A 20,053-nucleotide genomic window follows, 5' to 3' on the forward strand; every position below is an offset into this window, starting at 1 on the left:
GCATTTACATAGCACCTTATCACATCGCCCAAAATGTCTGTCTGTGCATCACACAGTGAATTGTTTTTCAAGTGTAGTGATTGTTCTAATGTAGACACATGGGGCAACCATGATGTGTCTGCAACAGTCTGAAAGCGGAAATCAGATAAATAACCAATTAATCTACTTAATGTTAGTGCTGATGGTTCGGGGACGACTGCCGGCCAGGGCAATCCCTGCTCTTCAAATAGTGCCAATAAATCTTTAACTTCCATCGGAACAGGCAGACAGGACCTCAGTTTAATGTCTCATCTTAAGGATTGGTACCTCGACTATATAGCACTCTCTCAGTATTGCACCAGTCAACCTCGATTATAGACAAATCCTGGATAGCAACTGAGCAAAGCTTACACAAAAGACATCACAGACCAGGGAATATTGAAGTACTAAGGCAGTAACATAAACCTGTGCAGAAAAGAGTAATGCAGGAAAAAAGATTGTAAGAGAAAAAACAAAAAATAAATATCGATATATAAAAGTCTTGCACAAAGTGCACACTTCCTGTCAACATTTAGAATGGATAGAAAGTATGTTAACTGTTTTTATAATGGAGGTAGCCTATCTGCCTGTCACAATGTAATCTCAGCACATAGCCTCCTGGTTCCTGCTGGGCCACAGCCCTGCAATGCTCCTCTTTCATTAGGATAGGGCCTGTTGTCTCCTATACTTTTTTTGGTTCATAGGATGTGGGCAATGCTGTATTTATTCCCCAACCAAAGTTATCCTGAGAAGTTGGTGGTGGGTGTTCCCCTTGAACTGCTGCAGTCCTTGTTGTAATGGAACTCCCACAATGGTGTTCGGCTGGGAATTCCAAGATTTTGATCCAGGGATTGATGATGGAACAGTGATATACATCCAAGTCAGGATGGTGAGTGGCCTGAAGGGAACTTGGGAGGGATGGGGTTTCTATGATATTACTGCTCTTGTCGTCTTGGTAATGGAACTCGTGGGGTTGTCAGAATAAGCTTGGTGAGTTGCTGCAATGTATCCACTATTTCCAGAGTCAAATCATTCCTACAAATATTTAAATGACATTGCGAATTGTGCAGTAAGATGTATTTCATACACTGAGGATTTAGGATTTTTCTTTAGAACTTAAATTTTCATCCTGTGTGGTAACATTATTATGGTTTGACATGAATCATGAAAGCCCTGGGTAACAAAATTTCAGACTGAACAAATATTAAGGACACATTGTTGTACAAAGGGGATGGTAGTACAGTGGTTCTGATACCAGACATCAGTTCAAATCTCACCATCAAATTGTGAAATTGGGCAGTCACCAGGGAAAAAAAAGTAACATGCTGTAAGATTCTATTCTATTCAATAAATTTACAATGACTGTTTTCCCTCATACCTTACCTTTGCTGGAGGAATCATAGGAAGGAACACAGGGACAGGAGTAGGCCAGTTAACCCCTCGAGCCTGTTCCGCCATTCAATAAGATCATGGCTGATCTGTGACCTAACTCCATATACCCGCCTTTGCCCCATATCCTTAATACCTTTGGTTAACAAAACTCTATCATTCTCAGGTTAAAATTAACAATTGATCTAGCATCAACTGCTGTTTGTGGAAGAGAGTTACAAACTTCTACCACCCTTTGTGTGTAGAAGTTTTTCCTAATTTCACTCCTGAAAGGTCTGGTTCTAATTTTGAAGGTTATGCCCCCTAGTCCCAGAATCCTCAACCAGCAAATCGTCTCTGTCTACCCTACCTGTTCCCCTTAATATCCTGAAAACTTCGACCAGATCACCCCTTAACCGTCTAAATCCGAGGGAATACAACCCTAATTTGAGTAGTCTCTCCTCCTAATTTAACCCTGAGAGTCCACATTCCCAAATGCAGAAAACCGCTGGAGCTAATAAACCGCCAACCCTGAGAAACAACAACTTCCAGAATGCAACGGCACCAGTTTCCTTTAGTCCCGCGATTCTATAGGTGAGTGTTGCTGTCAATCAGAGCAGGAAGTCTGCGCTTCCGGTGGGATGGCTGAGTTCAGGCCCCGCCCCTTTATTGGCGGTTGAAACCGTTTTCGGAGGCGCGCGGCCCGGATATAGAGTCAGCGAGCGGGGGCAGGCACCCGGGCCAGGCTAAACCAAGCTGGGGGCAGAGTGAGGGGCCCGAACAGGCCAGACTAAACCAAGCTGGGGACAGAGTGAGGGGTCCGGTCAGGCCGGGGGCTGAGTCAAGGGGTCTGGTGTGGACAGGCCGGGGGGCAGAGCGAGGAGCCCGGACAGGCCGGGGGGCAGAGCGAGGAGCCCGGACAGGCCGGGGGGCAGAGTGAGGAGCCCGGACAGGCTGGGAGGCAGAGTGAGGAGGACAGGCCGGGGGGCAGAGTGAGGGGTCTGGTGTGGACAGGCCGGGGGGCAGAGTGAGGGATCTGGTGTGGACAGGCCGGGGGGCAGAGTGAGGAGGATAGGCCGGGGGGCAGAGTGAGGGGTCTGGTGTGGACAGGCCGGGGGGGCAGAGTGAGGAGGACAGGCCGGGGGGCAGAGTGAGGGATCTGGTGTGGACAGGCCGGGGGGCAGAGTGAGGAGGACAGGCCGGGAGCAGAGTGAGATGAATTTCTCGGAGCTGTTCAAACAGTCGAACCAGCTGTGCAGGCTGTCCCCTGACGGGAGATACTCGGTAAGTGCTTTGATCGCCGCACGGTCAGGGATTGTCTGACTGGCGACTCCCGGCCATTCTGCTTCCCTTTAAATAGCACGAATAAGCACACAGTCCTTCCTGTCACCTCATTCATTCAGAGTCCGGCTTATTCAGTTCTGTGGCTAGTAATCCAGTGTACTGCTGGATGTCTGACATCTACTGTGCACATCAACTGTAAAAAAACAGATTTTGTTTTGCCCTTCCAACCAACACTGCCAAAAGTCAGAGTCGTTAGTTATTCATTTCTTCCCTGTTTGTGGGACCTTGCTGTGGTGGCACGTTTGCTTACAGGACAGTGACTACTTTAAAAGTAATTCATTGGCTGTGAAGCGTGGGACTGGAGGGTTGCTAACGCTAAACCATTGTTCAAGAAAGGGGAGAGAGATAAACCAGGAAACTGCAGGCCAGTCAGCCTAACATCAGTGGTGGGGAAATTATTGGAAACTATTATGGGGACAAAATAAACTTTAATTTGGAAAGGTATGGTTAATCAAGGAGAGACAGCATAGATTTGTTAAAGGCAAATCGTGTCTGACTAACTTGATTGAATTCTTTGAGGTTGATCAAGATAGTGCAGTAGATGTATATATGGATTTTGGAAGGTGTTTGACAAAGTGCCACGTAGGAGGCTTATTAAAATGGAAGCCCATGTAATTAAGTGGAAAGTGGCGGTATGGATACAAAATTGACTCAGTGACAGGAAGCAAAGGGTGGTGGTGGATGGATGTTTTTCAGACTGCGAGGTGGCTTGCAGTGGTGTTCTCCAAGGGCCAGTTTTGGTCATTACTCTTTTCCGTTTTTATATGCGACCTAGGCTCGGGTGTAGGGAGCAACATTATAAAGTTTGCAGATGATATAAAACTTGGCAGAGTAGTAGATCATGATGAGGATAGTTACCGGCTTCAGGATGACAGACAGGATGGTGAAATGGGCAGAAGCAGGGCAGATCGAGTTCAATGCGGAGAAGTGATGCACTTTGGGAGGACTAATATGGGAAGACAGTATAAATGGCACAATTTTGAAAAGTGTAGATGAGCAGAGAGACCTTGGTGTCCATGTATACAAATCCTTCAAGGTGGGCGGGCAAGTTATTAAGGTGATTAAAATAGCATATCGGTTACTTGGGTTTATAAATAGAGGAGTAGAATATAAAAGCAAAGAGATCATGCTAGAACTTTATAAATCACTGGTTATAACTTTATTAATCAGCTGGAGTATTGTGGACAATTCTGGGCACCACACTTCAGGAAAGATGTAAAGGCCTTAGACAGGGTACAGAGGAGGTTTACCAGGATGTTACCAGGGATGAGGGACTTCAGTTATGAGAAGAGGTTGGAAAAGTTAGGACTGGTCTCCTTGGAACGGAGAAGGTTAAGAGGTGACCTAATAGAGGATTTCAAGGTGAGAGGCTTTGATAGAGTAGACAGCAAAAACTTATTCCCTCTGGCGAGTGGGTCAATAACTAGAGGTTATAGATTCAAAATCATTGGCAAAAGAGCTAAAGGGGAGATGAGGAGAATTTTTTTTCATTGTGTTGTCGGGCTCTGGAACGCTCTACCTAAAAAAGGTGGTGGACGATGATTCCATAAATAATTTTCAAAGGGAGTTGGACGGGTACTTGAGGATGAGGAACTTGCAGGGTTACGGACAAAAACAGGGATGTGGGACTAAGCATGGCTGCTCTTTCAAAGAGCCACGACGGGCCAAATGGCCTCCTGTGTTGTAAGTTTCTATGATTCCGTGCCCCGAGGATTTAAATGATGCAATATAAATGCCATTTCTTTTATAATGTTGTATATCACTGGTACTGGCAGTAGCAGTGCCAGCAATTTGAGGTGATGGATTAAGAGCATCGCCTGAAGCACATTGAAGAGTATTGGTTTGAGCTGGGCTGTAGTGCCACCAATGCCCTTGATAAGCTGAGTAATAACACTGTTGCTCACTTTAGTTTAAAATGTTGATCTGTTTTGAAACCTCTTGATCCCAAACACTGTTACATTTGTTCAATTTGGTTTGTGTTGTGTCTCCTCTTAAAATCATTAAAACCTAATGTTTGCTTAGCATTGATGGTCCTAATGCCATTGAAGGTAAGTGAGCCAGTGTGGGAGCTGGTATTGATTATCCAATATCTCTGAATATAGCAGCTGAATAAAATATCTATATTCCCTGTTACAATTGTGTATCATATGGGAACTCTGTGCTGTGAGATACGGGTGTGAGTACTTATTTTTACATAGCAAGTCTTGTGTGATTCAGGAAACTCATTGGGTATTCTTTCATTCGATCCCTTTTTGTTGCTCTATTGCTGTTTTCCAAATTAAATTGATGAACCTAGTTTCATTGTTAGAACCCCCACCAACTAATCTGGAGAGATTGCCTGGTTTAAAGCATGAGGATGTCTGAAAGAGTCACAGAGTGCCATCAGATTTCTGTATTTGCTGACTTAATAGCATGTTTTTTTTCTGTTGCTATATACCAATAAAATCTTTTTACAATGAGAGCATGATTTTCCTTTTGAGAAGCTGACAGACTTTTGACAATTAGGACAAGTGTCTGGAACTGTCAACATTTGCAGATGTCAGCTCCACAGACAAGTTTGAAACTTTAGTTACAGGATTTGCTGCATAATTTTAAATAACTTTTTTTTTTAAATAGTTATAGGATTGTACACTCATAAGTTAAAAAATATGGCGTTGCAGTCCTTTTTAACTTAGAAGGGAGGTTATCACCCCCAACCCCTTTAGGTAATAGCCTTTAGTCTAGAGGCAACAAGACTGAATAACCAGTCCAGGTAAAGTGTAAAAAATTTTTGGGGGGCAAAAAATCTAACTATGAATTATTTAAAAAAAAATAAAAAAAATTTAGGTTTTGGCGAGTTAATAATGTATTTAATCTTTTTGTGCAGGCCGTTTGCGTTCAGTACCGACTGGTAATCCGTGATGTGCACACCTTGCAGGTCCTGCACCTGTACACGTGTTTGGACCAGATTCAATATGTCGAATGGTCCGCAGACTCTCTCTTCATCTTGTGTGCCATGTACAAGCGTGGACTCATACAGGTAACGTGTCTCTGTCTGTGTTAGGTTAGCCTAACATCTGTGGTAGGTAACATTTTGGAGTCCATTATTAAGGAGACAGTAACAGGACATTTGGATAATCATAATTTAATAGGACAAAGTCAGCATGGTTTTATGAAGGGGAAGTCATGTTTGACAAATTTGCTGGAGTTCTTTGAGGAAGTAACATATAGGGTGGATAAAGGGGAACCAGTGGACGTAGTGTATTTAGACTTCCAAAAGGCATTTGACAAGGTGCCACACAAAAGATTATTGCTTAAGATAAAAAATCACGGGATTGGGGGTAATATTCTGGCATGGATAGAGGATTGGCTATCTAACAGAAGGCAGAGAGTTGGGATAAATGGTTCATTCTCAGACTGGCAATCAGTAACTAGTGGTGTTCCGCAGGGGTCAGTGCTGGGTCCCCAACTCTTTACAATCTATATTAACGATTTGGAGGAGGGGACCGAGTGTAACATATCAAAGTTTGCAGATGATACAAAGATGGAACGGAAAGTAGTGAGTGAGGAGGACATAAAAAACCTGCAAGGGGACATAGACAGGCTAAGTAAGTGGGCAGAGATTTGGCAGATGGAATACAATACTGGAAAGTGTGAGGCTATGCACTTTGGCAGGAAAAACCGTAGAGCAAGTTATTATCTTAATGGCAAGAAACTGGAAAGTACTGAAGTACAAAGGGATCTGGGGGTCCTGGTGCACGAAACTCAAAAGGTTAGTATGCAGGTGCAGCAAATGATTAAGAAAGCCAATGGAATGTTGGCTTTTATTGCTAGGGGGATAGAATATAAAAATAGGGAGGTATTGCTTCAGTTGTACAAGGTATTGGTGAGACCGCACCTGGAATACTGTGTACAGTTTTGGTGCCCATACTTAAGAAAGGACATACTTGCTCTCGAGTCAGTACAAAGAAGGTTCACTCGGTTAATCCCGGGGATGAGGGGATGGACATATGAGGAGAGGTTGAGTAGATTGGGACTCTACTCATTGGAGTTCAGAAGAATGAGAGGCGATCTTATTGAAACATATAAGATTGTGAAGGGGTTGGATCGGGTGGATGCGGGGAAGATGTTCCCGATGATGGGTGAAACTAGAACTAGGGGGCATAGTCTTAGAATAAGGGGCTGCTCTTTCAAAACTGAGATGAGGAGGAACTACTTCACTCAGAGGGTGGTAGGTCCATGGAATATGCTGCCCCAAAAAGCTGTAGAAGCTACATCATTACATAAATTTAAAACAGAAATAGACAGTTTCCTAGAAGTAAAGGGAATTAAGGGTTACGGGGAGCGGGCAGGAATTTGGACATGAGTCTAGGTTCGGGTCGGTCATGGCCCTGTGGGTAGCGGAGCGGGCCCAGGGGCCATGTAGCTTGATCCTGCTCCTATTTCGTGTGTCTAATTCTGTTAGATTCAGGAGATAGTTCTGTGATAGTGGATTGGCGGTTAGGATCAGATCAGCCATGATCTTATTGAATGGCGGAGCAGGCTCGAGGGGCCAATTGGCCTACTCCTGCTCCTATTTCTTATGTTCTTAAGAATGCCTTTCACGTTCATTCATTTTACTTCAACAGGAAAATTAGTATTGCATGCCATATAGTTTAGCAAGATGTCCACTCCAGTCGATGTCTGCATTTAACTAATGGGAGGCCTGCTGCTGAGCACTGAGAACATGAATGTAGGAGTCAGAAAGGGCCATTCAACCCATTGTGGCCCGTGTGCGTGACCCAGTCTGAATATTTTCCATTTCTTTCCTACTCTGCGGTGTATTTAGTGAACCAGTGGAATGCGACTATTTTAGGCATTACATAGTGGATTAGCTTAAGCCAACACGTAGATGTGAACAATACATTTTAAATACTTTAGAACATTTTTCTACGTTTAAAAATGTATATAAATGCAAGTTTTTGTTGTGTACTCATTTTAGATAAGTTGTATTTCACCATTTTTGCACTGTAAAAAAGGAGTTAGTGAGGGCAAATGGTTAACTTACTGTAAATTAGTTAGGATTGTTGTCAGTCGAATACTTGCAGTAAGGACCCAAATCTGTTAGTTCTCGGCAGCGAGAGGAAGCACCATCTGAAAGCAGTTTCGGGTCTAATAATTTGGGGGAAGGAGCACTTTATTAATTTCTGCCCATTGTTTTATGGTGTTAGCCTTGGTTCAGTGGTAGCACTCTCTCCTCCTGAATCAGAAGGTTGTGTTGTTCAAGTTCCACTCCAGAGACTTGAACCCATAATCTATGCTGACCCTGAGGGGGGTGTTGCACTGTTGGAGCTATCATCTTTTGGATGAGACATTAAACTCAGTAATAGCACTGTCAGAGGGATGTAAAAGATCCCATGGCACTATTCGAAGATTAGGGGAGTTCTCCATGGTTTCCTAGTCCATGTTTATTCCTCAACCAACATCATTAAAACAAATTATCTGGTCATTATCTCATTGTTGTTTGTTGGACCTTGCTGTGTGAAAATTGGCTGCCGCGTTTCCTGCATTACAACAGCGGCTACACTTCAAAATGTACATTATTGGCTGTGAAGCGCTTCGAGTCGTTCTGAGGTTGTGAAAGATGTTATATAAATGCAAGTTCATTTGTTCTTGTTTTATTGACCTAATAGTTAATCCAACTCACTTGAGTCAATCATTGCGCAAGGTGAGCATTACCTGATTGAAGCAATCAGGATCTTCAGCCTTCTCTTAAAATGTGGCAAGCCATTGTGCATGCAGTCTTCTACATGGCTGCACACGCAGAGTGGAGCTTTGAAGGACACTTGAACCCGATGTCTTGGGCGAGCATTGCTTTTCGTACATGCATTATAGCTACCCTACTGGATCTGGATAAAACTATTCGGAAATTCTCACCCTCCCTCCCTTATGTTTCGGAGTGTCTCTAACTCGCACTCCAGCTCAATGACTCTGAGCCGGAGTGACTGAAGGCAGAGACATTTCCTGCCGATGTGAGAATCCGGGATCTCGCTGTCCACAAACTCCCACATAACGCAGTCCCGACACATAGCCTGCCCTGCCATCTCTAGTATTTTTTATTTATTTGTTTATTGATGGCCTGAATTAAAACTAGGTAGATTGCTTTTGTTTTTGAAAAAATAACAAATTACTTATTTATTATTGAGATATGTCAGATTTTAATTTAATGAAAATTCAGAACCCTTTAATGTTTGTATCCTCTAATTAGTTAATTTAAATTTTATCCCCTTAGATCTGATTAATTAATAAATTGTACACTTGACTTGGTTATAAAATAAATTAATCACTTAGCTGTAGTTCCTCGGGCTCCACCACTTTTTCAAATGTAAATTTTTATTTTAGATTCTTCCTTGCATCACAGAGAAATCGCTCCTCTCAGCTGATTCTCCCACTCTACATGTCTGAGGCTGAACCAGACTGTTTGCAACCTTGGTGTCATATTTGACCCCGAGATGAGCTTCTGACCACAATAAGACCGCCTATTTCCACCTCTAACATTGCCCGACTCCGCCCCCGCCTCAGCTCACCTGTTGCTGAAACCCTCATCCATGCCTTTGTTACCTCTAGACTTGACTATTCCAACGCACTCCTGGCTGGCCTCCCATCTTCCAGCCTCCGTAAACTTAAGGTCATCCAAAACTCTGCTGCCCATATCCTAACTCGCACCAAGTCCCGTTTACCCATCACCCCTGTGCTCACTGACCTACACTAGCTCCTGGTTAAGCAACGCATCGATTTTAAAATTCTCATCCTTGTTTTCAAATCCTTCGCCCTTCCTTATCTCTGTAACCTCCTCCAGTCCTACAACTCACTGAGATATCTTTGCTCCTCCAATTCTGGCCTCTAGCGTATCTCCAATTTCAAATCTCCAATTTCAATATTTGAATTGCTGCACCATTGGTGGCCGTGCCTTCAGCTGCCAAGACCCTAAACTCTGGAATTCCCTCCCGAAACCCCTCCGCCTCTCTACCTCTCTTTCCTCCTTAAAACCTTTTGGTCATCTGCCCGAATGTCAAATTTTGTTCGATAACATTCCTGTGAAGCGCCTTGGGATGTTTTACTACGTTACAGGTGCTATTTAAATACAAGTTGTAGCAATGAAAATTAGTAGGGAATATTTCATGCATGGATAAGTGCAAGAAGTAGTTTTACTTCTGATATAAGATTTTTTTTTTTTAAGTATGCATGGAGCCATGCACCTTGAGGGAGTTGACAACCTCGGGTGGGAAGAGTAGAAAACTAGAGTGGCAGCATGTTAGTACTCCAAATGTTAGAAAGTGATCGGACATAAGTTTGTGCCAGTGATGCTAAAGCTCTTAACTGTGTTATCGGGAGAGGTATTTTTTTTAAACCACAGAGTGGGGTGGGAAATGTCTCGGTGGGCCAGTTTTATGCACCTCTTAGTACCGAAAATGGACCGAAACATACTTGCACCCCAGTGTCTCTGGAATTCACTGGCAAAATGTTTTAAGTTACAGTTAGATGGGGAAGGGACCACCTGCTTGTTAATTGCCCAGCTTCCACTTTGTGTCTCCCTGCTATCCATCCACATTGATGTCCACATATGAAATAGAAGCAGGAGTAGGCCATTCGGCCCCTCGAGCCTGCTCTGCCATTCAATAAGATCATGGCTGATCTTTGACCTCAACTCCACTTTCCTGCCCTATCCCCATATCCCTTAATTCGTCTGGAGTCCAAAAATCTATCGATCTCAGCCTTGAATATACTCGACGACTGAGCCTCCACAGCCCTCTGGAGCAGAGAATTCCAAAGATTCACAACCCTCTGAGTGAAGACATTTCTCCTCATCTCCGTCTTAAAAGGCTGGCCCCTTAACCTGAGACTATGCCTTATAGTTCGAGACTCTCCAGCCAGGGGAAACAATCTCTCCGCATCTTCTGCCCACTGACTACAAATGAGCACAAAATCTAGTCCTGTAGTGTCATGTGGAAAATCAAGGTTGCATTCTCGGTAACATTTTATAGTGCATCATCAATACACTTTGCCACTGCTTCACTTAAAATCCCAGCTGAAGAAGTTACGCATGCGCGGATAGTAGTTCGAAAATTTAGTAGTTACTGGATACTCGTAATATAATCAACAGATTAACATGTATCATTTAATGTGTTAAATCGATCTGTTTACATTTTTATTGAGAGTGTGCAATCAGTTCGGCAATGTTCTCATATTAGCATCACTGCAGTTGAGCAGAATTTAAGATGTTTCAGAACAGAGATGTTATGAGAAGTTTTTAAATATAATGTGCATTGTATTAAAATTAAAATTTAGGGAAAAATTGCAGCTTCAAGCCAACCCAAAGAATAACCGTCCTGTTTTAATTTCCAGGAAAAATATAGCATGACCTTTCTAGGAGAGAGTAACTTATTTTTACACGGTGTATCATTTGTCTTTTTCTAAGTGTTAACTTGTACTTTTTTCTTCCCTTTACCACCGCCACCCCCCCCCCCCCCCCCACACCCATCCATCCCTTAAGGCGGTGACCTGTGCTGGGGTACAGTTCCACAGGTACTAGCAACCCTCTGCTGTCTCACTCAAGTGGCCATTCTTTGTGTGTGAGGCTTGACAGTAGTTGTTAGCAGACTATTCGGATAACTCAGTAAAGACAAGCAACCTAACCTGGGGCCTTTGCAGTCATTATGCCACAGCTCTACATCAGATAGTGAATTTATACTCTAGGCAGCTCAATTGTTGTCATTTTCTTAATGGTTACTGCGATACCTAGTGCTGAATATTATAAAATAAAGTGAGAAATGCATACAACACAGGATTTTAAATTTTTTAATAAATTGCAGATATGTGATTTTGTCAGACTTGACTTTTGGAGCAGAGATGCTATCACCCGACAGTCCTCTGCGGGTTACTAGTGTTCTTTGGAACAGCTGCTGTAATGTGGGTTTTACACTTTAAATCGCTGATTTGCAACTTCTGCCCAAAATTGGTTACTGCATAATGGGGGAGAAAATTGACTGTTCACGCTGATCACTTTGTACTCCGCAGTTACCTTGTACGTGCAAAACGTGCATTTCAAGCCACATTTTAGGTATTAATTTAGTTTTTACAGTTTAGACAATTATATCCACAAATGAATGAACCTTATTCATCATTGAGTGAAAACCCCTCTCACAAGTCTATTGCCTGTTGGCTAAAGTGAGCAAAACTTAGAATTATCAACATTCTACTGCAAATCATGATGTGAAGAAAGGCATCATGAGTAAGGATGTCATTACCTTTGCAGAGGTACCCAGCGCCAGTCTTTCATGGTCCAGCTTGTTGTCTTCTAAAATTCTCTACGGTTTAAAATGTTGGTTGAGTAGCTCTTCTCTACCTCTCTCGCACTGACTGAGGGGAGCTGCCTGTTTTATGACCGATTGTTTGCGTAGTCTCGGAGATCATATTTAACTTTTCTAAAAACAGGTCTGGTCCTTGGAGCAACCTGATTGGCACTGCAAGATTGACGAGGGATCGGCTGGGTTAGTGGCCTCGCGCTGGAGTCCAGACGGACGTCACATTCTCAACACTACAGAGTTCCATGTAAGTGAGGTTAACGCCCCCACAGCACAGCATCAACTGTTGCTGTCTGTAGTCTTGTGCTGAAATAGGATTTAAGGCTTAGCAGTTGTTTGACTACCACTTGCTCTGCTTCTGTTACACAATATCATATGGGTACGAGGGAGTTAAAAGGCTGCTGTACAGTGATGGAATTCAGATACCACAATAAACTGATAAAGTAGCTTGAAACTGTCAGGTGTCCTGGATCCTAAAATATGTATGTGACTTTGTAAAGTAAGCTGCTTTCTCAATGGTGTGATAAGTTTTGGAAAAGCATATAAAGTGCAACATGGCAGGATGTGTTTAGTAATATGTACTTTTAAAATATTCTGTTTTATTATAATATCATTGAAATTTGGTCTGAAGTGCAAGACATGTGGTGTAATACCACAGTTTTTTTAAAGTTGTATCATCCAATTGTGGCTACCTGCTGTCGGGGAGCTTGAGTGTTACTTTCATTACCAAATCGAGTGCTGCTTTATATACAGTAAGGAATAATACAAAGTAGAAGTGTGTTTCCAATGCTCTCCTGGCCAGCCTCCCATTCTCCAGTGTTCGTAAACCTCTGCTGCCCGTATCCTATCCAGGACCAAGTCCCACTCGCCCATGACCCCTGTCCTCGCTGACCTACATTGTCTCCTGGTTCCCCAGTGCCTCATTTAAAATTTTCATCCCTTCGTGCCTTTGCCGTTCCCTATCTTTAACTTCCTCCAGCCTATAAACCCCCTTTCCCCCAAGCTCTCCATTCCTCTGTCTCAGTTCCTGTTGTGCACACTCCCTTTGCTCACCATTGGTGGCCGTGCTTTCACTTTGGAATTCCTTCCCGAAGCACATCCACCCCATCTCCTCTCTTTTTTAAGACTGCCCTTAAAACCCACTTCTTTGACCAAGTTTTTGACACCCACCTAATATTTCCTCTTTTGACTTGGCACCCATTTCCCCCTTGCGCCTCTGAAGTGCCTTAGGAGGTTTTGTCGATGTCAAACCTGCAGTATAAATGTGGAAGCTGTCGTAGTTCCGGGAAACTACATATTGAGAAATTAGAAATTTTAAACAAGCAAAGATAGGTTGGAGGTGCCGCCCTGACCCAATCTATATATATAAATCGGTACATCTGTCCCATCTGTCCTTCTGTCTGTCATCACGTGTGCGTCTGGGGGGGTATGCGCTCGAAAGTTACAGGGCGTACCTATGCGCGCGTTACCTCCAAAGAAAGCTTACGCTTCCGAGACGGTTTTAAGCGTATTTACGTTTCGGCCGGGCTAAAATCGCGCCCGCGGTATCCGAAAAACCTTCAACATTCCGCTCATTAGCATCTCATTATCTGCTCATTAGCAACAGAGTGACCTCGAGGTCGACCAATCGTACGGCGGCTTGCTGCCGCGTGCGGCCGGGCCCTCCTACGGTCGAGTGATGGGACGATTGACCAATCCTATGCTTTGGTGACCTGACGGTCGACCAATCGGTGCGTGTGTGGGCGGGCCTTATCGTTCTGAACCGAGGTGAGTCGCCGCCATCTTGCTTCCATTCTTTTTCCTGCTTTCTGCATCTTTCTTTTCAAATATACATTTCCACCAAAATAAAATTGAATTTATTAAATTGTTTTTAAAAAAATCACTCATTTGTAAACCTAACCTGAACATTCTTTTTCCTACCTTTCCCCGTTTTTTTCTTAGGCCTCAAAGCCTGCGCCTTTCTTGCCCAGCCAGGCCCGAGCTAGGTGATTGCGCTTCTGCTAAGCTCCTCACCCACCCACCCGCCCCCGCCGTGTCACGTTACCCAGGGCAACGGCGTCAGCCATGAGGGTCAGGGTGCGCGCGCAGCAGGAGCAGGTGAGACGCGGCGTCTCTGTTCCACGCTCGGCCGGGGGGGGGGGGGGGGGGGGGCTCGGCCGCCGGCCGTCTCTCAGAGCCGCAATCGGGCTCGGCCGCGGGGGGGGGGGCGGGGCTCGGAGAGCGGGGCTCTCGGCCTGGGCCCCCCCTTCCGCCTTCCCCTTCCCTTCCCCCCTCCCTTTCCCCCTCTCCCTTCCCCCCCCTCCCTTTCCCCCCCTCCCTTTCCCCCCCTTCCCCCCTCCTCCCTTCCCTTCCCCCCTCCCTTCCCCCCCCTCCCTCCCCCCCTCCCTTCCCCCCCCCTCCCTTCCCCCCCCCTCCCTTCCCCCCCCTCCCTCCCCCCCCTCCCTTCCCCCCCCCTCCCCCCCTCCCTCTCCCTCTCCCCCCCCTCCCTTTCCCCCCCCTCCCTTTCCCCCCCCTCCCTTTCCCCCCCTCCCTTTCCCCCCCTCCCTTCCCCCCCCTCCCTTCCCCCCCCTCCCTTCCCCCCCCTCCCTTCCCCCCCTCCCTTCCCCCCCCTCCCTTCCCCCCCTCCCTTTCCCCCCCTCCCTTTCCCCCCCCTCCCTTCTCCCCCCTCCCTGTTCCCCCCTCCCTCCCTTCCCCCCCCTCCCTTCCCCCCCCTCCCTTCCCCCCCCTCCCTTCCCCCCCCTCCCTTCCCCCCCCTCCCTTCCCCCCCCTCCCTTCCCCCCCCTCCCTTCCCCCCCCTCCCTTCCCCCCCCTCCCTTTCCCCCCCTCCCTTTCCCCCCCCTCCCTTTCCCCCCCCTCCCTTTCCCCCCCTCCCTTTCCCCCCCTCCCTTTCCCCCCCTCCCTGTTCCCCCCCTCCCTTCCCCCCCCCTCCCTTCCCCCCCCTCCCTTTCCCCCCCCTCCCTTTTCCCCCCCCTCCCTTTTTCTCCCCCCCCCCCCCTCCCCCCGTGGAAGGGAAAATTCAAACGTGCATTTCCCTGTGAGGGCTACGTTGTATCCAGTTACAGTACTGTGTTTTTAAAACGCAGTACACAGTGTTGCTGAATTCCATAGGTCTCTTCCTTCTAATCTGTTTACTGTGTCTAGTCTGAAAAGTACACACAGTACTTTGCGGGTTAAATTCCACCAAACCGTCCTTGTTCCCATCCAATACACTTTGCTAAGTGAAAGAAGGAGGTGGTAGGGTGGAGTATTAATTTTGACCTTTTGATTAAAAAAGTATTAGGAAACTCTGAAACCCTTTTTACAGCTGCTCTGCCTCAGGAACGACAATAGCCCACTTGAACATTTCAAACTCAAATCTGCTATTCACAAATTGCATTCTGTACAGATTTTCAGATCGTTTCTGCTCTAATATATTTATTTATTTGCTTTGGCAATGCTGCTTTTCAGCCAAGCGCTAGGTTGTGTATGATAATTGGGGCAAGGAGTGGGTCTTGCCTTTTTGGATTACCATCCTCTTGTGGAGGAAGAACTTTACCTTCTGTCTGTACCTGAGATTTCCCTGCAAATAATCTTCTTGTATACAAGTAGGGGCTACGTAAGCTTAAAACTTACCCACCGCATCAGTTTTGTATTTTATCTTGCACATTTACAGCTAAGATCAACATCAGTGTAATGAATGGTTTGTTCTGTCACTGACCTCTTGTCTGGCCTGGGTACTACTAATTCCTGATACCAAACTTGGGGCATGTGCACACAAACCCACCCAACACGAATATTGATCATTACTGGAAGAACTTCATTTCAAAATGGTGCAATTGGCATCGTGCTTTCAGGGCATCTGATTTATGATGTCTTTGTAGAGTGTCTTTTAATTATGTTGCAATTGGAGATTTGATCAGCCCCCCCCCCCCCCCCCCCCCGAATAGGTGCGTCATGCGTGTTACTCACTAAATTGTGTTGACCTCAGTCATGTGATGCTTAGAATCTCCTAAGCAAGCTGACAGACTGTTGTATGACTGAGGTTATCATGGTTCACAATGGAGAGGAATCGCTGAGCCTGACTGATTTGAAATGCTTTGAATGAAGTGTGAAGTGAGCTTTCGTTCTTTCCTTATCATTTGTTAATGATGCAGTGTAGCTTTGGGCACATTCCAGCAAATTTTGAACAATGTTTTATGATTATATCGTCCGCTCTGTTACTGTTTGCAGGAATCAAATTGTGCCAGTCCTCAGTGTATGGTGTGCAGGAGTTTTTTTTTTGCGTCTGTCAGACTGTTGAATGGATTTAGGCAGGGTGCCAGGGAAGTCGTATATCTTATGACTTGGAGTAGGCTGAGTTGCAAACAGGTGCTCTTAGCGAGTCTTTAGTGTAACTGTTTTCCGAAAACGCGGGCCGCAGCGTCCTGATGCATGTGGTGTGAAATTCTTCCAGCTGGTAGGGTTTGGAGGCAGTGTGTCTGCTGCAGTCTGAACTTGCCTTGACCTCCCGCATCTAGACTCGCTGAAGTGGCATTGTCATTTATGTAGGAATAAAGCCCTGTGCTTATTTTACCAGACTTTTGCTCCGTTTGGCATGTAGGCAGAGTACAGGGGAACCTAGTGTTTGATAATTTAGGAAGCCCCAGCTTTTTTTTCTTTTGAACCCCCCCCCCCCCCGCTGCCTTTTCTAACATTATTTCAGAGCTATTGGAAACGCTCCACATAAACCCATGCTCGAGGTAGGTTTGTGTGAGGCTCCTGATGGGGCTTGCAGAACTTTGCATGTAGTGCTCATGTACTACTTTTGTACCATGCTTGGCTTCAATAAGTGATTAAATTGGACTTTCTTCAAAATATAAATTGACCTGAAAGTGATCAGTAATGCTGTGCCCCTTGAATTCACACATGTATTCCTGTTATATGGGAAAGGGGTAACTTATCTCTGAAACATTCAGTGGGGCTCCATAGCTAAATTCTCTTGTTTTCCATGCTTGGTTTTCATGCTTTGTTGTTGCAGGAACAAACAGTAGTTAGGAACATTCTTTTCAGACTCTTAAAACATGCAATATTCTCAGTTTATCAGACTCTAGGAAATACCCTGGTCCTCAGGTCTGGTGTGTATAGGGGAGTGGGCTGGAGGTAGATGGTGCTGTTGGTTGTGTTGTAAGCTGTTGGTCCTACAGTGCTGTACTTACAATGGTGTCAAGGGAATAGTTCTCACCTGGCCATTCCTGTGCCATTCACCAATGGACAGTTCAGATAACATTGATGGTGAGGTGAGTGCCTTGGGGAGAACAGAGATAAGAAAGATGGGGACAAGTGGAGGATGTCTTAACTGGAATGCATATACTTCCTGTTTTCTCTGGCCGCACCCCATCCTCACTCTTGCAAGCACATTAAGCATTCTGTGTGGGTACATGTAGATCTTGGAATGTATTCACTGTCCTTTGGATTGGTCACGCACACTCTTGCTGGTCCTTTGGATCTCTCCCACTCACGCTTTCTCATCTTATTTTTGGTTTAGTGGCCTTGTATTCAGAGCCCTGTTCTGACCTTTTCTATAATTGCATCTGAAGCTCTATTCTATTCTATACAAGGGAATATCGAACGCAAACTAGTGATTTGCCCTTTTTCTTTGGTCCTCACGACTTTATAATTTTGGGTGGTATTACTTTTGCTTTGAAATGTTCAGCTTGTATTTTAGCTGTAGTAAGGAGAAATCCTGTTTTAGAATGAGGCAATTCAAAATGGTGATTCATGTCTGAAAATCTGCAGATTGTCCCCTCTCTGTACCGTATTCTAAAACGAGCATCACACAGACAGTATTCCGAGGGTCTTGCATCCAGTTAGCGCCAACTGGTCTGTGACTATCAGTTTATTTTAGTCAACCTCCTAATAATTGTGTGAACTGCTTTGTAGTATGTGTGTGATTTGTCTGACAGACAATTACACATTGTCTAAGAACCCCCCTTCAAGGTTGGATCAATACCTTACAATAAAAACTGTGCACAAAAATCTCAATTCTGAGTTCTCGACTATTCTGTCTTGCCCCCACCATTTGAAAAGCGTGCATGAGGAGTTGAAATGGGGTGATCTTGTAAACCTGGGCAATGAAGCCAGAATTGGTTTTTATTTGAAGATATTTCACTAGATTGAGGGTTTGAGGTCCACAGATGCTCCCTGAAAAGTGTACGAATAATTGTAAAATATGAAATAAAGCCCCCTCGGGTGGATGTAAAAGATCCCACGGCACTATTTGAAGAACAGCAGGGGAGTTCTTCTGGTGTCCTGGCCAACATTTATTCCTCAATCGGCACCAAAAATAGATCTGGTCATTTATTTAATTGCTGTTTGTGGGACCTTGCTGTGTGCAAATTGGCTGCCACAATTCCTACATCACAACTGTGACTACAATTCAGAAAGTGTTTCATTTTCTGTATAGCATTTTGGGATGTCCTGAGGTCATGAAAGGATCTATATAAATGCAAGGTTTTTTTTTCAGAACCTGTAATTTTGTCTCCTTGCTTGGAGTTTCATCACATTTGGTGTAGTCAGTAATGTCCCCTCAATTTTAGCTCGGAATGAATGTACTGGAACCTGTCCCTGTCCCTGCAGACGCACTGTATAGTTTCAGCAGCTGCCTCAATCCACCTTTCGCAACATCTTTCCCATACAAAAACAGCCAAAAGATTCCCATCGAAAAATAACTACCTACCTCACCCATGGCGCTCAAAAGTTTTATTGCAAGTCCCTGCATGTAGAAATACTACACACTTTTTACATTTTTCATGTGTGGCAGGTGAAAGGAGTGAACTTTGAGTTGACTTAATGGAATTATTTTAATTTGTTAAAGTTCAGGCAGTACTATTTCACACAGGCTCATGGAACAGTTGGCTAGGGCAGACCATTGGATGCTGGCGAAAGAGGGGATTGATAGACACTGGGAAGGTGGGGTTGAGCTCAGACAAAGGGGTACCATAACTGCTTTTTCTTAATCCTAAAATTTCCTGTGTTTTTTTAATTAAATTGTCACCGAACTCAGCGAGGGGACATTAATTTGATTTATTTTCTCTCCCCATGCAGAGGAACACCGAGATCGGCTAACTTAGTATGAATCTGGGAAGGAGGTGTGTGTATGGCTGGATGCTGCAATATGTGGTGCATTTACCCAATGAACCTTTATTCTTGTTGCGGGGGCGGTGTGGGGAAGGGGAAATCAGCTGGTTATTTCCTTCTGTCACACAGTTTTCTGGTTATTATAGCCCTTGGCTCTCATACTCCAGGTAAGTAGTGAAGAGATTACGGAAGAACTTCCTGAGTGTAAATTTATTGTGACGGAATTAAGTATAGTTGTGATAGAAACTTCCAGAAGGAGGGAGAACTGGAGCGCAAGTCACCCTGGGATAACCTGACTTCTCTCCCAGGAACTGGCTACAGATGCTCAAGGATGTGGGAAAAGGTTTCTGCTGCCTGTTTGATCAATTTGCAGTGGTGAAAGAGGGGATAGAAAACAATTTTTATGTTCTCCTTATTTGGATGGCTGTGCTCTGTATAAAGTGAGGGACTCTGTGTTAAATATTACATATCTTTTGAAATATATGGCTCTCCTTGCCATTTTATTGACTTTTATTTGTTCCATCCCTCTCGGAAGGTGCATACTCCTGTTAAGGTATGCTTCCAGCGGTGCCAGGCACTCTAGTATTTTACCCCAGTTGCTAATGTTCATTTTTGGACCTAGACAATGAGTGTTTGGCAGGGGGCCGACCATGAACTTTGGGGGCCAGCTAAGCCAAGCCTGATCCTGTCCTCACCATGCATGCATTCATGTTCCAGCAAGCACCTCTACTGTCACCCTGGCTGAGATCTAATTCAGCAAAAGCCAAGGACTGAACCTTGCACCTTCTACGAACAACAAAATTGACGAGCAGGAAAAGACCAGCTGGTCCATCAAGCCTGCCCCACACCATGATGGCTGGAGCATCATGGCTAGACACCTACCTCCTCCTGCAGCTATGTAATAA

The 20,053-nt window shown here is 44.9% G+C and overlaps 1 protein-coding gene across 1 annotated transcript in view; it reads left to right on the forward strand.

The window, feature by feature from the left end:
• Positions 1–2,494: 2,494 nt before the first annotated feature.
• The window catches only part of wrap73 (WD repeat containing, antisense to TP73), a 42,368-nt gene continuing 24,809 nt past the window's right edge, over positions 2,495–20,053 (forward strand). Inside the window, exons 1-3 of the mRNA XM_085967273.1 lie at positions 2,495–2,670; positions 5,597–5,749; positions 12,184–12,300. Of these exons, the coding sequence (XP_085823399.1) occupies positions 2,602–2,670; positions 5,597–5,749; positions 12,184–12,300 (339 nt within the window). The 5' untranslated portion in view covers positions 2,495–2,601. The remainder of the gene's footprint in view (positions 2,671–5,596; positions 5,750–12,183; positions 12,301–20,053) is intronic.

This window comes from Somniosus microcephalus, chromosome 25 (assembly GCF_052327205.1).
Source record: "Somniosus microcephalus isolate GS21.2 chromosome 25, FLI_Smic_1.0, whole genome shotgun sequence".
Taxonomy (NCBI): Eukaryota; Metazoa; Chordata; class Chondrichthyes; order Squaliformes; family Somniosidae; genus Somniosus; species Somniosus microcephalus.